This window comes from Triturus cristatus, chromosome 5_2 (genome assembly GCF_964204655.1).
Source record: "Triturus cristatus chromosome 5_2, aTriCri1.1, whole genome shotgun sequence".
Lineage (NCBI taxonomy): Eukaryota > Metazoa > Chordata > Amphibia > Caudata > Salamandridae > Triturus > Triturus cristatus.
In genome coordinates this window covers 1132625104-1132650827 of record NC_140588.1, presented here as the reverse complement: position 1 = coordinate 1132650827, position 25724 = coordinate 1132625104, and the positions used below count along the sequence as shown (strand labels likewise).

Sequence of the window (25724 nt, the reverse complement as noted above, 5' to 3'; positions counted from 1 at the left end):
TCATACTTGGCATCACTGCAGCTGCTAAAATAGGTGTGTGCAGTGCTTCCAGACTGAAATACACTGAAATGCACAAGTGTGCTACATACTATTATTGTTACAACTGAGCACAAGAAACATATTTCCATTAGAAATGACAACAAATTCTTACGACTGACAGCTGGGTGCCCACTCCTGCCATGTTATGTAAATTAAGAAAAAGAGGGTGAGGACAACACAAGGAGCGCACGTTGATCACAGGCAAGGCCTGCCTTAGTTGCACGACTTGCAGATTAGAGACTGGCGCTTAGTTTCTCATTTCCACTTTGGTATATAATCTGCTATTTTTACTTGATTACGTAACAAATTTGAACCTTTAATGTAAATATAAAGTTCGGCCACTTCGGTTAGACAGGAGCATACCTTGAACAACGAATTCTGCTCCCCCTACTGTGAGGTCGGCCTGAATTTTTGATTTTGACCCATTCTGTCATGATTGGATAGCCCATTTAAGTGTTTATTGCTTCCAAGCAGTTTTTCGCATTAAAATAATATCTCAACTTCTACTTAATGGATTGTTGTCATTTTGGTCTTGTTTTATTTACAAAACTATAATCTATTTTTCTAATTAATCTTTTTGTGGTGTTTTCACTGTGTTGCTGTTTCAAGTGTTGCACAAATACTTTACACATTGCCTCTTAAGTTGAGCCTGCCTGCTCTGTGGACACGTTACCAGAGTCTGAGCATAGGGTAATGTAGGGTGTTTTGAGACTTACCCTGACAGGGATTGTGGTTCTTGCTTTGACAGTGTGCATGCCTGCCGATCAGAAACCCTTCTTATAACACTATCTCACTCTCCCATGCCTACAAAGCGTTACACAAGACAGGCTCTGTTTTCCTCATCAGCTACCTACCTACCAATCAGCAAAGACCTGGAACACCCTCCCCCAGGACATCAGAGCAGCCACCACAATCTCACATTTCTGCAAAAAACTGACGACCTAGCAGTTCAAATACCTCTTCATCTGCCCGCACCTACTTAATGCCTGGATGCCCTCGCAGGTGATTCGTTTTTGCTTTACAAGTCTGCATTACATTACATCATGTTGCATACAGATCCTTTACCTGGATGTGCCCTGTGTTCCACATCATTTCATCCATCTTCAGCTTCATCTGCTCCCCATCATGAGCATTGGAGTCAAAGGTCCCTACTTTTACCAGCCTGTCGATGTCATCAGAAAAGATCTGAAGGTTCACAAAATCAAACACTGCTGGTACGTCTCCATTCTCATCAAAGAAGACTTCCTCTTCGCCACTGGTGTTAAAGCGCACACTTCTCACATAGGGCAGCATCTGGAATTAGAAGATACAGGACTTCAGGAAGGTATCATGTGAGCTCATAGATGGGCTGATGTAGCCAGAGATTGTATTTCTGAACTTCCAGGGTCAGACTAGTGTAAGTAGGGGTGGGAGGAATTAGCGTCATATGTCATATGTGATGACAATGTCATCACATATGACATTGTCAGTGACATCACTCATGACATCACTCATGACACACACACACACACACAAATAGCGTGGCCTTTGGGTTAGATGCAGTATAAATCATATATATTACATAAAACAATAAGGAAAGACCGTGAAGCAGTTAGATAATACACATTCAGAGGCAGCTAAAGTAGGGTGTTTAACAGGGAAGGGAGAGTAGAGGCACCGTTTTCCCGAGGTAGTGTTCAGATTTATTTATGGGGTGACCCTGAACAGACCAGCAGGATGGTTTAAGTAGGGTTTAGATATTGGTTGTAGAGAAGAAGTTTCAGCTTCTTCTTGAAGTGTGGGAATGATTAATTGTTCAGTAAATCTTGAGGCAATGAATTCCAGATTCTGGGAGCATTCCTGAAGAAAGAGATTTCTCTTTCATAAATTTTGGCGGAATCAAGCGTAGGCTGTCGGAGCTTTGAAGAGGTCTCTTTTTACTGGCTTTTGATAATTTATTTTTTATATAAACTTTTTTTCTAGGCATAGAGCTTTGTGGTTTATATGTATGTATGCATATACATATATGTGCATGTATATGTGTGTGTGTGTATATATGTGTGTATATATTATCTACTGGCGGTCGCCAGTAGATAGCTATAGTTAGGACCGAGTTCCCATAGGAAATCTGAAAATTCTATTTTGAATAACTTTGGCGCCGGTTGACTTATCTTCGTGAAATTTTCAAAACTAATGGGGCACTCCGCTCAGCTCCTACCCTGAAAGTCTCGGGGTGATTCGTAAAGCGGGGGCTGAGAAAAAAGGGGGGTCCCAAAACGCGTTTTCCCCATGCATTTTCCCATAGGACCTTTAGTCGAAGGTACAGCCCGAGCGGCTGAACAGAATTACTTGAAATTTGGCAAAGAGGTAGTCCTCAGGTCAGGCATGTGCCTTTTGCTTAAATGGTGTAAATCCGTTCAGTAGTACCTGAGAAAATCAAAAGTAAAATCACATTATATCTGGGCGGAGCCTAACCACACATCTCATCGTGAGATCTGATTGGCTGTCAGCACTTCATCCAAGAAGTGTTGGCAGCCATCTTGGGACCAATATACATGATAGCACCTCATTAAAAAGCATTGCAGTTAATAGAAGGTTTTAAGACTTTAGTTACATTATAAATCATTTGTTGATGGTACCATACTCATTTTAGGAATTGTGGTGTGTTCTAAGGTGATTTTACCATGTGAAAAAGCCTTCTGCTGTGATATCATGAATCATGTTTGAGAGAAAACTATTTTCTCATGCTTTTCCCACAGAGGTTTGGAAGATGATTGTTGCAATGATGGATTGTAGTCAATGAGGTAAACCAAAGTAGAGGTTTCTTTGTAGGTTACAGGATGGTAGTTACAAGTAGATGAGTTAGTTCAGGTTGATACAAGGTCCCACCAGGAGCTGCATCTCTGCTGCTTAGCCCACTCTCTCCAACTGTCATTCCTCCAGTCCCACAGGCACACCAACATTCCACACAGTCATCAGGTATTCCAACGTTCCATACACACACTCATGCATACTGACTAAGCAGCCGGAAATGTAAGTACAACAGTGATCTATAAGCTAACTAAGAGCATATTTTCTGTAAATTCACATTATCTTTCTCAGTCATGTGAGAATGAAGTCTGACATTCTCAGTAAAACATGTACATCCAACAAGGGCAGAGACTGTCAGTTGATTCCTTTGTGTTCTACTGCAGCTTCCCAGAGTGTTCTAAAGAACAACTAGAGCGCTAACAGTCCTACTTATGACAAAAGTATGCATACTGGCTAAGCAGCAGGAAATGTAAGTACAACACATCCTCTTCCATTACGAAATCAAAAAACTAAAAATAGTAACAAGCCAATAAGAGAGTAGCACCAATATGCCGAGGACTTGTTAAAACATTGCATCCAAATATACATCTTAGGTGAAGAAATGATACATAATGAAGAAAGACAGTGAGGATGCAAAATGAGTGAAGATATATAGGAAGGAATAGAGTGCAAAAGAGAAAATAAGAATTTTACATAGCACACATCCCCTTTCCTTGGAATGAAGAACCTAAAGAAGAAAATACAGAAAATTAGAATAAGCAAGAAACTGAAAAATAAGACACAGAAAAATGTGAAGAAATAAAAGCAATTGACATGGAAATGAGGATTTCACAAGGAAAATGAGGATAGGAAGAAGGCTATCCTCTAAACAACAATATTAAATTCAATTATAACAAGCCCATAAAGCACTCAACATTTCAACAATTTCAACATTTCAAGACTAAATTGCCCAATGTGCACTCAACATTTCAATATTTCAACAATTTCAACATTTCAAAAATAAATTGGCCATTGCGTACTAAAAATTTTAAATATAGGGATCACTGCCCATTACGCACTCAACATTTCAATAATAGGGTACACTGCCCATTGCGCACCAAACATTTCAAGTATAGGGAACATTGCCCATTGATAAATAAATAAATATAAAGCTAAAACAACGCACACTGCTAGGTACATAAACAATGGAGGGTAACTATGTCAATATGAAGGGTACATTAAGTGTAGTATTGTTGATGATATCATAAGTCAATACCAAAATGAAATACTCAATAGAAAAACCCATAATCAGGATGTGCGTTCTCATAAATAAAGACAGAACAACTTAGTGAAACGTTGTCCTTAAAACATGGAAGAATGGCTAAACACCAGATACTAAAAGTGTAGAAGGAAAAAACACCTTCGCAGCCACATTGCCACAACATGAAAAAGTGGCAGCAACAAATACATGAATTAAACTTCTAGTAAGGAGAGAATAACTGTAATAAGCAAAAGTTTCATTGAGACACTTATTCTCACTTGACTGAAAAACATTGTAATAACTGTAATAAAGAAGAGCCAAAATTTCAATGCGACACTATTCTAACTTAACTGAACAACGTTCAATAAAAGAAGATTGTAGTATCATGAATATTGCAGCCTTTTTTCCTGAAGTGCGCTGTGAAAACTGTGCTACTAATCTTCCAAGTGTCAAGTGTCAGCAAAACGCGTTGAAAATAACCGTTGTGACCAGCCAAAACATGCGTTCCATTTTAAACGCTGACAGAAGAACACAGAATTGAACACATTCTGCACAAAACTTGCCGAGTCGTTGAGAGTAGATTGCAGCATTTCTTAGGTAAAGGAACTATTCCATGAGCATGACAGGAAAGCGGCACTTTGGAGTTGCGTGAGAGAGCCATTGAATCGGACGGCATCGTTGAAGTGAAAGATTACAGTAGAAATCAAGATGGCGGCGACGTTGAGCACCAAAATGTTTTGAATAGTTGGCATTGCGCGCGACTTACAGCAAATTTAAATTATGTCAATGTTATGACTTAAATACGTTCCCAAATAAACATCGTCCCAAAACTCACCGATGATGAAACTCGTGGTTGGCTGCGCCTTCACTAAAATCATGAAAAATGTCTTCAAAGTAAGCACAACTGACACTCCGAGAGCACGAGTGTAAGCCTCCGCTTTTAGCATATGTTTCGTTAGAGTAGTAAAAGCTGTCAAATGCTCAGAAAGAGATTAGAAAGTCCGTATTGCACACGAGTAAATTCCCTGGATGTCACAAATTTCTAGTAGTTAGAGAATTAATAACTGTTTGCTCACCGCAGGATGCTAGTAGTGTACACTTATTGTTAATGCTGGAGAGACACATATGTCAAATAATAATTTCAAACTGGTTAAATAAATTACATTCAGTAACGTGAAGCGCCCAAGGCAGGCTGCCCGGTTGGTGGAGGACACTGGTGGGACTAGAGGGGCGTTCTTCTTCCTATTTTCAAGTTTAATTTTCTTCAAGTAGTTTCAATAGAAAAAGTCTTGCTGTAAATTCAAATATCTTTACCTCAGGTAGACAGGAAGCCAGTACACGCAGGTTTTTTTTATCCAGATCGTCGCCAATGTTGCAATGATAGATTGTAGTCAATGAGGTAAACCAAAGTAGAGGTTTCTTTGTAGGTTACAGGATGGTAGTTACAAGCAGATGAGTTAGTTCAGGTTGATACAAGGTCCCACCAGGAGCTGCATCTCTGCTGCTCAGCCCACTCTCTCCAACTGTCATTCCTCCAGTCCCACAGGCACACCAACATTCCACACAGTCATCAGGCATTCCAACGTTCCATACACACACTCATGCATACTTGCTAAGCAGCAGGAAATGTAAGTACAACAGTGATCTATAAGCTAACTGAGAGCATATTTTCTGTAAATTCACATTATCTTTCTCAGTCATGTGAGAATGAAGTCTGACATTTTCAGTAAAACATGTACATCCAACAAGGGCAGAGACTGTCAGTTGATTCCTTTGTGTTCTACTGCAGCTTCCCAGAGTGTTCTAAAGAACAACTAGAGCGCTAACAGTCCTACTTATGACAAAAGTATGGCACACCTGAAGCCATCTTGAATGGAATAAAGTGGTAATTCTTAAAACATTTAATTTAAAAAGGAACAAAATGAGGGGGTTCATTTTGCCATAGAAATTATGATTAGTGCTGAAGAAAGAAAAATTAGGGCTCATTTTGAGAGACTTCTCAAATCCTCTTCTATTTCATTAAAAAAATTCTGATATGCAGACTGAAACATGCACTTTTAATACCAGCAGCAGACTTCCGTGGTGAGCAGTAGCTTTACTACAGTGATCTAATGAGCAACTAGAGTGCTAACATTCAGAATGGATGGCAAAAGTATGATTAGTGCTGCAGAAAGAAAAATTAAGGCACATTTTGAGTGACTTCTCAAATCCTTTTCTATGTCATAAACAAATTCTGACATGCAGACTGAAACATGCACTTTCAATACCAGCAGCGGTTTGGGAGAGGCAAGATGGCGTCTGCGCGAGCTTTCGTGCCGGCTGTGTGAGCTGACTCTCCTCTGTCCCGCGGCTCTACAATAGTATGCTGTGTGCCACCTGCGGTCTATGAGAGCGGACTATCTATCTTTTGAGAAAACGCCGTAAGACAAATTACTGCTTTATTACCTCCCGAATCCTGATTCACGGGGTATGCTGAGGATCTTGTAAAACGCCGATCTTTTCTTAAGTATTGATGCTGGAGGCGGTGACCGCTGTAGCCGCGCTGTGGAGGTTGCGAAGAGCGTGGTGGGCGGTGACCAGCACAGGTGTACCGGCTTGGCTTCGCGGCGAGTACCTCGCTAGTACAGAGACGGATTTGCCGAGGAAAGGTGAAATGGCTCCAAAACAAGCTCGAAAGGGTCGTGGACAGGAATTGAAGACTTCTATCCCCGCAACGAAAAAAGGTGAGAGAGACTCCATCGTTCATCCGCCTTCAGGGAAAGTCAAACAAACAATTATGACACTGTTTTCCAACACCGAGCAAAAACACCAGGGGATGTCTACTAACGAGCTGTTATCGGTTAATAGCTGTTCTACATCTCAGTTTGATGTTTCCGCCGCAGATGAAGCTCTGAAAGAAGTGGGAGATGATAACGTATTAAAAGCGGCGGGAAGTAACGAAATTGGAGATAAAGAATCGAGATGCTTATCGCCTTCCGAAGTCTTAATTGTTACTGATAATCTAATCTCTGAAGAGCCTGTCAGGCTTTTGCCACCAGAGGCTGAATCCGGAGACTTCTATTCCGTCTCAGAGAATTCGGCATCCTCATGTGAGGATTTGGTTACACAATATACGAGACAGATGTCTATTGAGGGGGAACGTGAGTCCTTTGAAGATGAGGTGAGCGCTAGCGGGGAGCTTGGGGAAGAGGATACCCCCATCACAGTAAGAGGCCGTGATACACCTCTAGCCATTGGCACTGCTGATTCTCAAGAAAGCCCAATAGCGGACATTACTCTCACCACAATTTATCAAACCATTCTGAGTCATATGGACAAGACCGCACTTGATAGTCAGAAGATACAAAACTCCTGTCGGAAGCTACAGGGCTCGATTAGGCGGCTTGTGAAAGCACAATCTGATTTCGGAGAACGATTTACAGAAGTCGAAACACGAATATCCAATATTGAGGATGATATGTCCGAGCAAAAAAAAGCCACTGAGATCTTGAGTAGCAACAGAGATGATGTGCTTTGGCGAATGGCCGACTTGGAAAACCGATCTCGTCGCAATAACCTAAGGGTAATGCAGATTTCTGAAGGCGACGAAGGGCAAGATCCACGGAAGTTTGTTGTGGATCTCTTTCAGAAAGCTTTTCCTGGCTTAAATAAATGGGACTGGGACCGAGAAATTGAAAGGGCTCACAGATTCCCCTTTAATGTTCAGCCTCGCTCCGGGCAAAGCATAAGATCCAGACCGAGGCCGATCCTAGTCGCCTTCAATAGCTTTCGAGCCAGAGAAGATGTTTACCAGCAAACTCGATTAAATAGCAAATCTATGGCAGAAGGGTATACTTTTTTTGCGGTACCTGATTACTCAAAATACACAATGGATACTCGTTGGCAATTGCGACAATTGGTGGATTTGTTTAAAAAAGAGGGTGCGCAGGCCTACATCATGAATCCTGCAAAACTCAAAGTGACTTATAAAGAAAAATCAAGATTTTTTACTAATGTCGCTTTAGCAAAAGAGTATTTACACTCTCTGAAGAACCCTTAAAAAATGAACTCTTTTCTGACGAGAAATATTCCGACACATATTATGCCTAGTTATGTTTAGTTATGTTTCGGGGGGTTAGCCTTTGACTAGGAACGAGAGTAAAGACCAGATTAGATAAGATTTTGGGGACACATAGCAGGTAGGGGTTTTTCCCCCAAGACTTGTTTTTTTTTTCTTTAGCAATAAAGTAGATAGAGCTGTCGGGGTTGACAGAGGGGCTGACGCTCACTCCCATCCTCAGGACTGCGTCCTAAAGCCTCGATTAAGGGAGGGGGGGAGGGGTCACTGGGGCTGGGGTTGGGGAAGGGAAGAGGGGGGGGGACAGGGGTAGGTGGTGGGGGTGAGGGGCGAATAAGGGGGGAAAAAAATTCCTTGGCGGTTCCAAATGACAGTTTTGAAATGGATAATTTTGAACGATGTATGTATGTTAAGAACCTATGTCTGTATAATCCTCAGTTTGATTGGAATAATATTGTATTGTGGAGATTGATTCCCATATCAATTTTGAGAATTACTCGTAATGTCTCGAAGTATAAAAATCTGTTCTTTTAATGTATCCGGGCTTAACTCCAGCAATAAAAGACGGCAAATAGCAGCAGAAGTTTGCTTTATTCAACCTCATATTCTTTGTTTACAGGAAACACATCTCTCTTGGGATAATAGGTTTCTAATAACTGATTTAGGCTATACGTTGAATGTAGCTTCCCAACAAACCAATAATATCAGAGGGGTCATGATCTTATCTAAACCTGGATACTGCACAGTGGGTCGCAAACTAGCTGATAAATGGGGTAGATGGGTGATCGCTGAGCTTATAGTGCGGGGTCGGATCTTTACAATCTGCTCCATATATGGTTCTAATATGGACGAGCCTGAAGTTTTAGAATCATTAAATATTGAGTTAGCTAATTGGAGAGCACCATTAATCTTATGTGGAGATTTGAATATTAACTTAAACACCACAGAACTAACGAAAGGTCTAGCATACTATCAGGGACGAAAACCACGTGTTTTCAAAGCTTTATACAATCTAGTCGAAGATCATGGCTTAGTGGATATTTGGAGTAAAAAATATCCCTTACTTCCAGGGTATACGTATTATTCTGCACCCCATAAGAAACTTGTCCGATTAGATTATTTTTTTATATCTTCAACCATTCACACACAGACAAGGATACAGACTTTTCCTAGAGTTACTTCGGATCATTCTTCTCTTATGATTGACTGTTCAATCCTGGCGGAGATAAATATTTCAAAAAGTTTTTCATTTGATAGGAAGCTCTGTCTCGATACACAATATAGAAATTATATAACCGAATGGATGACAGAATTCTTTAGTATTAATTTAGGTTCGGCCAATATTGTAATAGTCTGGGATACATTTAAGGCCTGTTTTAGAGGAGAAACGACAAAATTTGGATTATATCATCAAAATAAATTACGATTACAAATGAGGGGGTTCTATCTGCAATTAGAGGCAGCGGAAGTAGGTCTTGCTAAAGCCTTGATTAAAAAGGATAATTTAAATCAGATATCACTTATGGAAGAAAAAATTGCACGATGTAAGGCGACCATCACAGGAGTATGGGCCGAAGAGATAGTGCGTAAATATTTGGCAAATAGAAGACATATTTATGAATATGGGGAATCTATAGGCCGCTCTTTAGCTTTGAGACTAAAAATGAAGTCCACTTCTCGGGTGATTTCAAGAGTACGGGATCAACTCGGGATAATTCGGGAAGCCCCTTCGGAAATTTTAGAAGTATTCCAACAATTTTATTCGGAACTGTATACTCGGCAATCAAATTTTACCATGGCTCAGATTCCTGATGCTGCCGTTATAAACCAATTAAATAAGGTAGAAGCAGATATCTTAGATAGCCCCTTTACCATGGAGGAACTAGAGGAGGCGGTTAGTCAAATACCTAATGGGAAGGCAGCTGGCCCTGACTTTATTCCTGGGGAAGTCTATAAATGTTTTTTTGAGCCACTAAAGAATGTTTTGTTAGCAACATTCAGGATGGCACAATTGGGAACAGCACCCGCTACTTGGAACGATGCTTCCATAGTCATCTTTAGTAAAAAAGGGAAACCTCCTGAACTACCTGGATCATATCGTCCAATATCTTTACTTAACTGCGACAGCAAGCTATATTCCAAAATGGTTGCCAATCGTATGTCTAAAGTTATATCTTCGTTAGTCACCATAAATCAGCATGGTTTTATACCAAAAAGAGGAACGGTTTCCCATGTTAATAAAGTCATTACTTTATTTGATTATGCAGATGTTAAAAAGAGAGACTTAGCCTTGATACTTCTTGATGCTGAAAAGGCTTTTGATCGCGTAGAATGGGTCTATTTGTGGGAAGTGATGAGACGGATGGGTTTTGGAAGCGCTTTTTTAACGGCAATTCAGGTATTATACAATGCACCAACTGCCAGAATCGCAGCCATGGGTCTAAAGTCAGAAAAGATCAATATCACCAGAGGAACAAGACAAGGGTGTCCTTGTTCCCCTTTACTTTTTGCTTTATATATTCATCCTTTTATCATAAGTTTACAGAATTCTCCATGCATTAAACCTTTTTCAGTTGCTGGCATTTTATATACAGTATTTGCATATGCAGATGATATTGCCATAGTCACTACTGATCCTAAGGAGGCTATGGCGGAGATCGAATCTTTAGCCAAAAATTTTGGGATTATGTCTGGGTATAAACTAAATGCTGAAAAAACCCAAATTCTCTGCACAAAGAATATACAATTAAATGATTCTCGTGTTACAAACGAAGTAACCTACCTAGGTATTCAGATTAAAACCCAAATGCATGAGATTGTTGAAAGTAATTGGGAAACGATTATTGCTCAAATTAAACTTTCACTAGATAAATGGAGTAGACTTCAATTATCAATAATTGGAAGGGGGAATATAGTCAAGATGAATATATTAGCCAAGATTCTGTATCTATTTCGAAGTATACCTCTGGAATTTCCATCTAAATATATACAGCAATTACAAAATATCTGTGGGAAATTTGTATGGGCTCCTGGTAAACCTCGTAGAGCCATGACATGGCTCACATTACCGGAAGAAAGAGGGGGCCGTGGTCTACCTGATTTTCTTTCTTATTATTATATTTGTTTTTTACAAAAAATGGGCTATATATTGACAGGGGAACCTCCAAAAAATGAGGCGGATACCCCATCTATTTTCTTTTTACTTTTAGGAGAACAGGCGAAAGGCTGTTTATTGAAAGAATTAGAGGGCAACTATTACAAACATACACGATTTAAGGTACTTGCTTCAGCATTTAAAGTGTGGAGAAGTGTCAAGAAAATAATTAAATTAGGTAAAATTACATATTACACTCCTTTTGATGCTTACAAAATACTTCCTTCTGTGTTTTGGGATGACAATGCTAAGATATGGCTTAGAAAAGGGATTTCAAAAATTGGGGATTTATATCATAAAAATGCTATATTCATAACTTATGGTGAATTATCGGATAAATACCAGCTTTCACATGTGTTTTTTTTTAAATACCTTCAAGTTCGCGATTTTTGCTTGAAAAATCAGATTGAGGTTCTTCCTAATGATTTAATTGAGGGAATCCGTCTTCAAAAAAGGATTGGTCCACTATATGCGATCTTAAACGAATACAGGAATGACGACATGCAAAAATATAACCAGTATTGGATTAGCCAACTGGAAGACCCTCAAATTGACATAGGGAAATCTTTATGTCTTGCAAAGGAAATTTGCTTGGCAGCTAATTTAAAGGCACAAGTTTATAAAACTATTTTCAGGTTATACTATACTCCTAAACGTATGGCGACTTGGGGAGATAAATATGATGGTACATGTTTTCGGTGTGGAGAACAGGAAGCAGATATGTTGCATATTATTATTATTATTATTATTAATGGCATTTGTTAAGCGCATGGTTGCACAAAGAACAGTGCGTCCCCGCGCTGACAGTACCACCCACATCACACAGAACCATAGTGGCGGAGGAGGGACAGCAAGAGAACCATACTAAATTAGGCTTTGGGGAAAAGACGGGTTTTCAACATTTGTCTAAACCTCGCTTCAGACGGTTCCATTCTCAGTTCGATGGGAAGATCATTCCAGCCCTTACTGGCAAGGTGACGAAAGGACCGACCTCCCATCCTAGCTCTGTAAATCCGTGGAGCGACTAACAACATATTGCCCATTGACCTAAGGGAGCGTGAAGGCCGATAGACAGGAAGCAGTGCTTGGAGATAAGAGGGGGCTTTTAGGTGAGCAATGCGATGGGCCATGCACAACATTTTGAACGTGATTCGTTCTCTTATCGGGAGCCAATGTAGGGAATGCAGGGCATTTTTCCCAGAGGCCCTTCTAGGGAGGTTCAAAACAAGCCTAGCAGCTGCACTTTGAACACGCTGCAACTGCATTAGACCTTTATTACTTAGTCCGCATAGAAGGGAGTTCCCATAGTCTAAGTGGGAAGTGACCAAGGCATGTATCATTGTTTTTCTCGCGCTAGGAGGCAGAAGGTCAAGAATCTTCCTAAGGACCTTTAAGATACCATAGCATTTACCCGCCACATTACCCACATGGTTAGTGTAGGCAAGATTGGAATCAAGGAGTATGCCAAGATTCTTGACAGTTTCCACCGGGACCGGAACAGAACCCAGTTCTAAGGGCCACCATGCGGAAGTCCAGATGGATGGACAAGGACCAACAATAAGAACTTCCGTCTTATTGCCGTTAAGGCGGAGGTAGTTCAACTTCATCCACCCATCCAGTGCTACCAGGCATGCCGAGAATTTCTCAGCCGCCACAACTGGGTCACGAGACAAATTGATCACCAGTTGTGTATCGTCTGCGTAAGAGACTATGGCAACACCGAATGACTCCACTAGTCTAGCAAGAGGTTCCATATACAGATTGAATAATGTTGGGCTCAGAGTCGAGCCTTGAGGAACCCCTTGTTTGAGACTTCTAACACTGGATTTGCATGGTGGACAGTGCACCTGAAATCTTCTGTTCTTAAGAAAGGACGTCAGCCATTCATGGGCTGGACCAGTTATGCCCATCTCCCTCAGACGGTCCAGTAGAACGGAGTGTGACACGGTATCAAACGCCGCACTTAGGTCCAATAGGACCAGTGCGGTCGTGTGACCCTCATCCGCCTGGCACCGCAGCAGTTCCGTCGACAGAAGGAGAGCGGTCTCCGTTGAATGTTTGGCTCTAAATCCTGACTGAGACGAATGAAGGATCTTATTATCTTCCATGAATCTCACCAATTGTCGGTTGACCAGTTTCTCAACTACCTTCGCACAATAGGGGAGGAGCGAGATAGGTCTCAAATTGTCCAGTTGTAATATACTGATATGAGCTTTCTTTTTTATCGGGACAACTTGGGCCAATTTCCATTCGTCCGGAACTAGGCATTCTTGGAAGGATAGAGAGGCCAAGTTTCCTAGGTGTTCAGCTACCTGGGGAAGATGGTTGCGAAGAATCCTCGCTGGAACAACATCTAAGGGCGAGCCAGAGTGAATATTCGATAGAATATTAATTAACTCCTCAGTTTGGGGGACCACAAATTTCCCCAAAATATTCTTGACCTGTATTTCGCGGTCAGAATTGGGCCGATCTGTGTGTTCTGAGATGGTCTGGAATGAATCATAGATCTTTTCTACCTTCCCAACAAAGAAGTCGGCGATCATATTGCATGATTCAGTCGAGGGGCTAGCTTCCTCTGAACTAGCTAACGGGGATGAGAGTTCCTTTAAGATCCTGAATAGCTCTTTCGAGGTATTTTCTGAGCAGTCAATCCTCCTACAGTAGTAATCTCTTTTAGCTTTCCTGATTAATTTATGATATGCCTTCAGTTCACTCGTATATACTTCGCGTAGTGAAGGGGCATAATCCACTCTCCATCTACGCTCAAGAGTTTTACATTTAGTTTTGGCTGCTTGTAGCTCAGTAGTAAACCACGGAGCAGATTTCAAGCTCCGAGCCATAGCTTTCTGAGTCCAGGGTGCAACAATATCTTTTATAACTGTACAAAACTGTCGCACCTTATTGCTGAAATTGAAAGATTTATATCCTTGGTATTAGGTTGTCCTTTAAAGATTTCTCCGTCACTTATGATATTGGGTAGATGTCAAAAAATATATAGCCATCAGGTCTTAAAAGAACATGCTTATTTTCTATTTCTTGCAATGACGGTTGCTCGATTATGTATTGCAACGGAATGGTTATCACCCGAGCCCCCGACTTTTGAATTCTGGAGAGCTAAGCTGTATCGTATGTATGAAATTGAATTGCATTTATATGCCTTAAAAGGAACAAGGAAGAAACGGTTAGGCATGTTGATCTGGGGTGCCCTTATGAATTTCCTTTCTGATGATATGAGTACATCGTAGTATTTGTGTTGTGTTTTTCTGTTTTGTATGTTTACAATTGTGGAACTGTCTTGGAAACAATAAAAAAATAAAAAATAAAAAATTCAATACCAGCAGCAGACTTCCCTGGTGAGCAGTAGCTTTACTACAGTGATCTAATGAGCAACTAGAGTGCTAACATTCAGAATTTAGGGCAAATGTGTGACACATCTGAATGCCTTCTTGATGGAACCAAGTAAAAAACTGAAAGTATTTCCTACTGAGGAGACTGCAGTAAATGAGGAAATTAGGAAAATTCATAACAAATAAATCTCCCAAGATGGCCACCAGAGACAAAAGAGCCCAATTGTAGCCCAAATATCACCCAGATGTAGCCCAAGTATAGCCCAATGACAGAATGTCCCAGAGTGATCTAACGAACAACTAGAGCGCTAACAGTCTTACTTATGACAAAAGTATGGCACACCTGAAGCCATCTTGATTGGAATAAACTGGTAACACTTAAAACATTTAATTTAAAAAGGAACACAATAAGGGGGTTCATTTTGCCATAGAAATTATGATTAGTGCTGAAGAAACATTAGGGCACACTTTGAGTGACTTCTCAAATCCTCTTCTATTTCATAAAAAAATTCTGATATGCAGACTGAAACATGCACTTTTAATACCAGCAGCAGACTTCCGTGGTGAGCAGTAGCTTTACTACAGTGATCTAATGAGCAACTAGAGTGCTAACATTCAGAATTTATGGCAAATGTGTGACATATCTGAATACCTTCTTGATGGAATCAAAGTAAAAAACTGAAAGCATTTCCTACTGAGGAGACTGCAGTAAATGAGGAAATTAGGAAACTTCATAACAAATAAATCTCCCAAGATGGCCACCAGACACATAATGAGCCTAAATGCAGTCCAAATATCACCCAGATGTAGCCCACATGTAGCCCAATGACAGAAGTGTGCAAAACACTAATTTTTTGTGTATTTCCAGTTTTATATAGTGCAGACTTGTCAGGTATTGGAATGCTTTACATGAGCATTTCTTTACACCACACAAGATCAAATTCATTTTGGTTGTAGACATGGGGAGATTAAGTGATTTGACCACAATCACAGAATGTTGAGCTGAAGCAGAAACTCCAACCTGGTTCCCCAGTTGCAAAGTCTGCAGCTCTGGAAGTAACACCACATCCTCTCGCCAAGGTGCAATATTTAATCAAGTGGTCAACTGGATAAAAAAACAAAGATTACAAATAATTTAAAAGTTCTTTGCCGCTATTTGAAAACTCAGAAAATATGTCCTCATTTTAGTTTTTTAGAGCACTAACCATAATTTTGATGCAAATAAGACCCTCTCATATATGTAATTTCTAAAGGAAATGCTCTAGGCATTACAGTTTTGATTACATCAAGATGACGTCAGGCGTTCCACACTTTTGTAATAAATATAGAATGTTAGCAATCTAGTTGTTCATTTGGATACTGTTGAGAGGCAGAGGCCAGGGGCACGGACTCTGAAAATTGAAGGCAGGTAGGAGAGTGCAGAGGCAACAATTTGACCACACTGGGCAGGCAGGAAGGGCAGTGGCAGCACAACAGACTATGGAGGGCAGTGGAAAGGGGGGCAGGGGCAACAAACCAACAATACAGGACTGGCAATATAATAGACCATTGTGGGCAGAAGGAAGAGGCAGTGGTAGTACAACCATACATGCCAACAGACCCGTTTCAGCCATGAAACGTCAAATGTTTTTAAGCTCAAATGGGCTTTATTTGATCTGTCTCCTGTCTACAATCTCCTCTTTTTCAATGTAACTCAAAGGGGAAAATCAATACCCCAGTTTTTTTTCAAAATCTCCCTCTTACCAAGTTCAAAATGTTCGCAAGTACTGTACATTGAATCATGGTAGGCAGGAGGAATTGGGGTAGGGACATGGACTCGGATAACAGAGGACAGGAGGGACATGGAGAGGTGCACCAAACTGACCCTACAGGGCAGGCATCAGGGTTTGCAGCAGCACAATACACCACACAGCGCATGCAGGACGGGAGTGCAGCACAACAATCCATAGAAAGCAATAGGGAGGGGACAGGACCATGCACATGGACAACAGAGAACAGAGGGGAAAGAGGCAATGGTAGCTAGCTGACCATAATGGACAGACATGAGAGAAAGCTGCAGCATAACAGACCATAAAGGGCAGGAGGGACGGATCAGGGGCATTAAAATGGAACAGACAAGCCAGGAGGGAGGGAATAGGGGGTCTGCACATGGAAACAGAGGGCTGGGGGCAAGGTGGCAGGGCAGGAGCAGCAAGATGACCATGGAGGTCAGGCAGGATAGGCACTAGAAACAAGAAACACCATGGAGAGCAACAATGAGACTATGGTGGCATACACACAGACCATGGAGGGAAGGTGGGAGGGGGTCAGGGGCAGCTAGCTGACCACACAGGGAAGGTGGGAGGGGTCATGGCAGCACAGAAGACCATGCATGGCAAGCGGGAGGGTTAGTGGCAGCACAATGGCTATGATGGGCAAGAAGGAGGGTGCAGGGGCATGCACAAAGGACCATGGAGGATAGAAGGGAGGGTCAGGACCTGGGCACAGACAAGAGAGTTCAGGGGAAGGGGCCTCACAACAGACGGCAAAGGGCAGCCAGGAGGAGCAGTTGCAGCACAACAGATCAGGGAGGGCACACGGGTGTGGCAGTAAAATTGACCATGCAGGACAGGAGGAAGGGGATAGGGGTATGGCATGTGGACAGGCAGGGTGGAGGTGGCAGGGACAGGTTACAGTCATCTGACAATGCTAGGCAGGTGGGAGGGGAGTGGCAGCTCAACAGAACACTCAGAGTAGATAGGAGTGGCAGGTCCATGGAACATAGTGGGCAAAAAGGATGGAGCAGGGGCATGCACAAAGACATCGGAGGGCAGGGGGAAGGAGAATAGGGGCAGCAAGCTAAGCACAGAGGCTAAGCAGGAGGTCAATGATGGGCCATAGAATTGGGCAATGGAGGGCAGGAGGAGTGGACTGGTACATCATGCTAAATGGAGGGCAGTGGCAGCACATCAGACCATGCATGGCAGGAGGGAGGGAGGGAGGAGGCTAGTCCATGGATTCAGACAACAGAGGATAGGGAGGAAGTGGATGGGGCAGCAAGCTAACTGTTCAGAGAAGGTGGGTATTAGGAACGTTATTGTTTTTAAAATGTGTGTCTGTGCGAACTACTTAAAATATGAACAAGTATGCAGCATAATCTCACTTTTATTCAGGAAGAAGAGGACGTTTGGGACTGTGACTCCGGGCTCACTTGGCAGAAACACCCCCTGACCCTCCGCCCCATCGCAAAATGTAATGCCCGTGAAAAGGGTAGGTGGACGCAGTGTTATATAGAACATAGTCCTGAGAGCACGATTGAAAATGAAAACTAGATGTAGTATATGGTATAAACTATGCACCAAAAAGTTTGATATAAGATGAACCGGGGCGTGAAATATAATATGCAATACATTGTGCGCAATGACAGATTCATTGGAGAGCGCGAGATAGCACAGGCACTAGCGCGTGCTATGCGATATGCGCCTTGGAGTGTAATATGCACAGGGCAGTGTTGTGTAACATAACTAGTCTCTAAAGTTGTAATATAAAATATGTGCTGGGGAGTGTAACGTTGCATATGCACTGTGACAAAGATATGGATCCCAGATTGTAATATGTATGGCATAGCGCTGTGCGTTATAACATACACATCGAGGAAGGCACGTTAGATGGGGCAATATAACCCGTGCGAAGGCAAGTGTGGCATGACATATTCACGGGGTGGTGTTACAGTGCACATGGGCTAGAAGAGTGTCATAGCATACGCACTGGCTGGTGGAATACAACACAGAGGTGTGAGGCAATCGGCGGGCACTGGTGGGTATAACACAGCATTGGGCTCAGCCAGGAGCACGCTGTGACTCTCAAGTGAGGTTTGTCTCCTTTCCAGAGAGTAAAGAAAAAAGTATTACACATCCGGCGGTGGATGTGTTTTTAATTAACCGTGAGGGGTGTTTCTTGCATAGTTTGGTCGAATTTTTGTCGCATCCCCTTTGAATGGCTTGGTGTGCATGTATATTAAATGTGCCGGTCAATAGCTACCCATGTTTGTATAAATAAACGACAAGGGTGTCTACTTGGAGAATATCCACCGGCGGGGGCGCCGGGATTAGGCACGGTAGGGCGTCAGACACGTCAGAGCTTCACTAGCGGTGTAAATACATTCCATGTGGATTCATTCTATGCATAGTCGCCTTTTAATGAATATCACGCAAATCGTCATGGTGATAGCTACATACGGTTTGTCCAGCATGTCCTAGTTGTTTCTATAAATATATATATTTTTAAAATAATAAAAAACACAGGCCGACCCCGGGGGATGGGGTCCCCGGAGCCATAAGTGGCCTGAGGAGGGGGGCAACGCAGCCCCCTCCTAAAGAATTTAAATAAAAAAAAGGCCATGACCCGGGGGTTGGGGTTCCCGGGGCCGATTAAGGCCTTGGGAGGGCCAAATTTATTTTTTTCAACAAAAAAAATTATGGTGCAGGCCCTGGGGGATGGGGTCCCCAGGGCCAGTAAATTAGAAAAAGAAGGGGGGGCCACACAGCCCTCCTTCTTAAAAAAATAAAATAAATAAAAGACCGGCATCACGCTGGAGGCCACGCCCCCTCCTTGCAGCACTCTGCAAACGCGCCCCTGGCCAGTTGTAAGTTGGGGAATTAATTCTCCTTCAATACTGAGGGTCCCTGAGGGCCAACTAGCCCAACAGGTATCTCCAGTGTGCGCCAGGGAGCTGCGTTGCAGACAGGTGTTCTGAGGCCACGCCCCTTTTTACACCTCTATGCAACGCAGCTCTGTGGCGCTTACTGGAGGTACCTAGTGGGCTAGTTTGACCCTAGGGACCCTTAGGATTCAAGGGGACTTAATCTCTCAACTTAGAACGGCCACAGGGCGCGTTTACACAGTGGTTAAGGGAGGGGACGGGGCCTGAGGTGACGTGTGCAAACATGCCCTGTGGCACGTTTTAAGTTGGGGAAATAATTCCCTTTCAATCCTGAGGGACCCTGGGGGCCAACTAGCCCACCAGGTGCTTCCAGTAAGCGCCACTGCTCTGCGTTGCAGAGAGGTGGTGCAGGCCGTGCCCCTTTTTACACCTCTCTGCAATGGCGCTTACTGGACGTACCTAGTGGGCTATTTTGCCCCTAGGGATCCTCAGGATTGTATGTATGTATGTATTTTCATTTATAGAGCGCACTGTAACCCTACGGGCATCCTGGCGCTAAAGACACAGTGAAGAAACTTAACAACAACTATCAGTGGACAAAAACCCATGAATTTATGCTCTGGGAAAGAGCCAGGTCGTAATATGCTTACGGAACAGTGGCAAATCCTGAACCTGTCTTAACTCTAAATGGAGTCTATTCCACAGACGGGTGGCTGCAACGCTGAACGCTCGTCCCCCCATAGTAGATCTCTTTGTCTTTGGGATCCTGGCTAGCCTGGCTGCCGCGGAGCGCAGGCTGCGCGTGGGGACATACCAGCTAAATCGACGTTGCAGTGGTCCAGGTCCAAGCCCATGAAGAGCTTTAAAAACTGTGCACAAAGACTTAAACAAGATTCTTTGTTGCACGGGGAGCCAATGTAGCTCCGTTAATGCCTTAGTAGTTGATGCGTTGCGCGGTCTCATTAAGGCAAGCTTTGCAGCTGCTGCTTGGATACGCTGGAGTCGCAGAATCAAGTAGCCAGGGGACTCAAGCAACAGGGCATTGCAGTAGTCCAGACGAGTGAGAATAGTACATCGGACCACTGTGCCTCTAACTTTAGAAGGAAGAAGTGGTAGAACTTTGCGTAGGCCTCTGATGATCATATGGCAGTTCGAGGCCACTTTATTCACATGTGACTCCAGAGTCAGCTTCTCATTGAAGCTGACCCCCAAGTTACGCACTGTCTTCACAGGGACCAGAGGTTTGTCCAGGGGAAGAGGCCAAAAATTAGGAGGCAAAGCCTGCGGCACTTTACCCACTGCACAGTGCAGAATCTCAGTTTTTGCATTATTAAATTGCAAAGCATTATTTTTCAACCAAGACACCATTTCGGTCATACATTTGTGGAAAATTGTGAAGGAGTCCGCATGATCCCCCTCCAGGGAAACAATCAGTTGCGTGTCATCAGCATAGTTGGCCGCCCTGATGTTGTTAGTTTTATTAATTTCAACCAGTGGTCGCATATATACATTGAACAAGACCGGGCTGATTGAAGAACCCTGAGGGACACCATGTATGTTATGCAGAAAAACTGACTGATACGCAGGCAGAAATACTGCCTGCCGTCTATCCGACAGATAGGAACGAAGCCACTTCAAGGCCAGAATAGTGACTCCCACCTCCTCAAGCCTTTGCAAGAGAATGTCATGATTAACCGTATCGAATGCGGTGGATAGGTCTAGCAATATCAATGTTGCAGAATGACCCTTGTCCGCACACATCTGAAGATCGTCTAAAATGGTAACCAGTGCAGTCTCCGTTCCGTGCCCGGGGCGGAAGCCAAACTGATTTTCCTCCAGCTTGTTGTTGCCCTGCAGGATACCAGAGAGCTCCTGACTGACCAGGCGCTCCACTATCTTAACCGGGAAAGGCAACAGGGAGATGGGTCTATAGTTCCCATAGCAAGAGAGGTCCAGAGAAGGTTTCTTCAGAAGGGGTGAGACCAACGCATCCTTCCAGCAAGACGGGACCACTCCGCTACTGAGTGATTGAATAGCAAAATGGTAGAGATGCGGAAAAGTCTCAAAACCCAGTTCCTTCCAAAATTTCTGAGGGATAGGATCCAGCGGCGAACCAGAATACACTTCCTTGGCCAACCTAATGAACTCCTCCTCAGTGGGGCAGGCCCAGTGATCAAGAAAAGGCCCTGCCATAGACGTTTTTTCCCCAAGGTCCGTCCAAGCGGGTGGGTTATCTATCAAAGGCTCCAACCCAACCCTAGTGCTTAACAAGGGGTCAGGTTGCAGACCCTCAATAATTCCTTTGATTTTATCGTGGAAGAAGGCTGCCAGCCCATCACATAACTCCTGTGAGGGAGTGATCTTGTTGCAAATACACTCTGGGTTGGTAATGTCTCTCAAAATGTTAAAAACACATTTCACACTGTTAGGTGCCTTTAGTATAAGGTCCGCAAAATACGTCGCCTTAGTGGTCACTATAGCTTTTTTGTATCTGGCTAAAAGATCCCTCCAGATAATTTTAGCACTATCCGAGTAGTGACTACGCCACTGTCTCTCTGCGTGTTTACACTGGATCTTAAAATTCCTTAATTCCTCTGAAAACCATGGGGCAGAGGGAGACCCCCGTTTCCTGACCCGCTTCGGGGGAGCAAACAGATTAATGGTGTCCACCAGATGCCTGCACAACGCCCCATAGTTCTCATCGACCTACTTCCCCAGGTCAAAGGGGGGGACTAAACCAAAAAGTGGCGCTGATTGGGCTTTCCTCAATAGGGCCTTCCAATCCCTACCCAGGACACACCTTTCCTCCCGGACAGGGGGCCTACTTCTTAGGACCGGTAGCATTCGGAATTTGACCAAATGATGGTCGGACCAATCCACTGGTAAAATACTGTCCATGGCCACCACGTTATCCCCAGCAAATATCAGGTCAAGCACATGGCCTGCAGTATGGGTAGCCTCCAACACCAATTGTGGCAAATTTAAATTGGCACATGATTGAGTAATAAATATTGTTGTAGGCTGTTGCCAATTTTACATTGGGCCAGAGGTTAAAATCTCCCAATAATAACAGTCTATGATGAGTAAGTGCCAGATTACTGATCACATCAAGGAATTGCTGTTGTGACTGGTCACTTATGGCCCCTGGGGGTCTATAGCAGACTATACCAGTCAGAAGATGGCCGGACCTATCTTTTAATGAGAAGCCCAAAGTTTCCATATGCATAATCTCATCTATATCCAGTGGCGAGAAGTCCCACGAATCTTTATATATGATCCCGGTTCCACCCCCCCTACAGCTGGATCTCGGTTTATGAAAGGCTTTAAATCCTGAGGGGCACACTGACCCCAATTCAAGATCCAGCCCTGGCTCTAGCCAAGTTTCAGTCATGAACAAGGCATCTAAATTGTGCTCCTCAATTAGCAATTGAATTTCGGTTGCATGTTTAGAGAGTGACCTAACATTGAGGAGGCCACAGTTCAAGGCCTCCTCATGTGATGGAGAAGCACCGGTCCTCGTGGGATTCAAGTGGACTTAATCTCCCAACTTAAAAAACGGCCACAGGGCAGCTTTACACAGTGGGGAAGGAAGGGGACGGGGCCTGAGGTGACGTGTGCAAACACGCCCTATGGCGCGTTTTAAGTTGGGGAAATAATTCCCCTTCAATCCTGAGGGCCCCTGGGGGCTAACTAGCCCACCAGGTGCTTCCAGTAAGCGCCACTGAGCTGCATTGCAGAGAGGTGGTCCAGGCTGTGCCACTTTTTACACCTCTCTGCAATGCAGCTCTGTGGTACCTACTGGGCTAGTTGGACCCTAGGGACCCTCAGGATTCAAATTAACTTAATCTCCCAACTAAAAACGGCCATAGAGCTTGTTTACACAGTGGTGAAGGGAGGGGACGGGGCCTGAGTTAACGTGTGCAAACAAGCCCTGTGGCGCTGTCAGCGTTTGCTCTCTGGAGCACGTATGCAGGTGCTGGTAGTTAACTCAGAGGCAAGGTTGGAGTGGAATACAAGCTGTATTTATTTCTATTCTTACGAATCTTAGGTTTATGAGCAGTCCCGAAGGCACAGTCAGGTGTACACAAGCGAAACACGAAGGTTCTCAACGAGTAGTCTCTCTCTGTGTATCCTTGGGCTATTCGGGAAGTGCTGTCCGTATACTCGGCGGCTCCTCTTGGCTCGTTCCCCGGGGTGGTCGTTGTCACGATATGTAAGGCAAGGGGAGACAAGAATAGACTTGTAATGGCTTACTGTGACAGGTGCTGTAGGGAAGGGGTGTGAGGGACACCGGTGCTCTAAATGACGGAAGGTGCAGTGATCCCAGGCGGTAAAAGAGGAGGACAGAGAGGAGAGACGTCTAAACCTTCTCCCGCCTCCCAAACCACCCTGCCATACGCCCGCGTACCTGGGTGAGCCACACGCCTCCAGGCATGTGGCTGGGCGAAGCGCCTTCCCGTTGGCCTCCTGGCTTTCGTCCTCCGTCTGCGTCCGCCCTGCCGTCCCTGGGTCTCGAGTCCTCGTCTGGTACGGTGTCCGGCAGGCTCTCCGACTCCTCGGTTCCCGGTGCTTCTACTCCCACGTCTGCTTCCCGTCCTAGCGCGCTCTTCCTGATGCTGTTTTCCACCTCCCTTTTCATTGGTGAAGGGACGGTCACAAGGTAGTTGTGGGCGGGCCTTCCCGCACTCCCGGGATTCTTAAATGGGTCCGTCCCTGTCAGCGGTTCCTCAGGTTTGTCGACGTCACAATCCCACTCATGTGGCTGTGGGGAAAAGACTGGGGAGCGGCAATGTGAATACTGTTCAACTGTCACAGGGGTCTCCTCGCTCCCGTGTCTCCTTGTTTCGTGTGAGTCCGAGGTGATCCCGTGACATTCCCTCCCCCTAGGATTCTCCAGTTCGGGGAGAGGCAAAATGCGGGATAGGAAATCTGCGTTACTGTTCTCACTGCTCTTTTTGTGCCTGATGGTAAAGGAGAAGGGCTGCAGGGTCAGAAACCATCTTAAGACTCTGGGGTTATGTCCTCGGTTCCTGCTTAACCACTGTAAGGGGGCGTGGTCTGTATATAAAGTGAAATGGGTCCCTTCCAGATAGTATCTTAGCTTGTCTATAGCCCATTTCACCGCTAGACACTCCTTTTCAATTGTAGGGTACTTCAGTTCTCTGGGGAACAACTTTCGACTTATAAAAAGAACAGGATGTTCAATTCCATCCCGTGATATTTGCGATAGCACTGCTCCAATCCCACACCCGGATGCATCAGTTTGTAACAGGAAGGGGCGTGAAAAGTCGGGTGAAACCAGGACTGGGCTAGTAGTGATGGCGTGTTTTAGGTTTTCGAAAGCGTTCCTTAGGATCTCCGAGGGTTGCTGGAGGGCTTTGTTCTTTACGTCCTTTTTTAGAACATCAGTGAGGGGTCAGGCTATCTCTGAATATAAGGGTATAAATCATCTATAATACCCAAGGAGGCCTAGGAAGGCTCGGACCTCTCTTTTGGTGCTAGGAAAGGGCGTCTCCCGGATGGCCCTGACCTTGTCTTCTTGCGGGGCGATCAACCCGTGTCCCAACACGTACCCTAGATATTTGACTGATTGGTAGCCTACTCGTGATTTCTTTGAATTGACATGCAGACCCGCCTCCCGCAATGCTTTTAATACCAGGTCGAGGTGCTGTATGTGTTCTTCCCATGTTGAGCTGAAGACGACTATGTCGTCTAAGTAAGCCGAGGTACAGTGTTGTACGTCTTTCAGCACCTCATTCATGAGGCGTTGAAAGGTCGCAGGCGCTCCATGGAGCCCAAAGGGAAGCACTAGAAACTCATACAGCCCGTCCGGGGTGGAGAAGGCGGTCTTTTCGCGGTCTGATGGATGTAAGGGGACCTGCCAATAGCCTTTGGTGAGGTCGAATGTTGTAATAAATTGGGCCTCCCCCAGCTTCTCAATTAAGTCATCCACCCGTGGTATGGGGTATGAATCAAATTTTGAGATCTCGTTGAGGGCCCTAAAGTCCATGCAGAAGCGAATGGAACCATCGGGTTTTGGAACCATCACTATAGGCGAGTTCCATTCACTTCGGGAGGGTTGTATGACCCCCATCTGTAGCATGTCGTGTACCTCCTTTCGGACCGCTTTCTGTCTGGCCGCTGGTATCCTGTACGGTTTTTTATTAACCACCTGTCCAGGACGAGTGTGTATCCTATGCTCTGCGAGGGTAGTTCTACCGGGTAGGTCGGAGAAAAGAGGGGCATATTTTTGTAGGAGGACGTGTAGCCCTTCCCGTTGGACCCTGTCTAGCTCTTCATTGACTACCAGTTGCCCCATGGTAGTGTCGGGCGTCCTATGGGTGGGTAAGGTAAAGCCCACCGTATGGGGTAGAGGGCCCAACCACTTTCGAAGGAGGGTGATGTGGTAGGTTTGCACTCTATTGGGCTTTATTTGTAGTTTGCAGCTGGTTTTC

General features: G+C 44.1%; 1 protein-coding gene across 1 annotated transcript in view; it reads right to left on the bottom strand.

Annotated features, from left to right (window-relative positions):
• Positions 1-25724, bottom strand: part of LOC146829900 (vomeronasal type-2 receptor 26-like) — a 169983-nt gene that overhangs the window by 92341 nt on the left and 51918 nt on the right. Inside the window, exon 2 of the mRNA XM_085606745.1 lies at positions 1105-1332. Within this exon, the coding sequence (XP_085462871.1) occupies positions 1105-1332 (228 nt within the window). The remainder of the gene's footprint in view (positions 1-1104; positions 1333-25724) is intronic.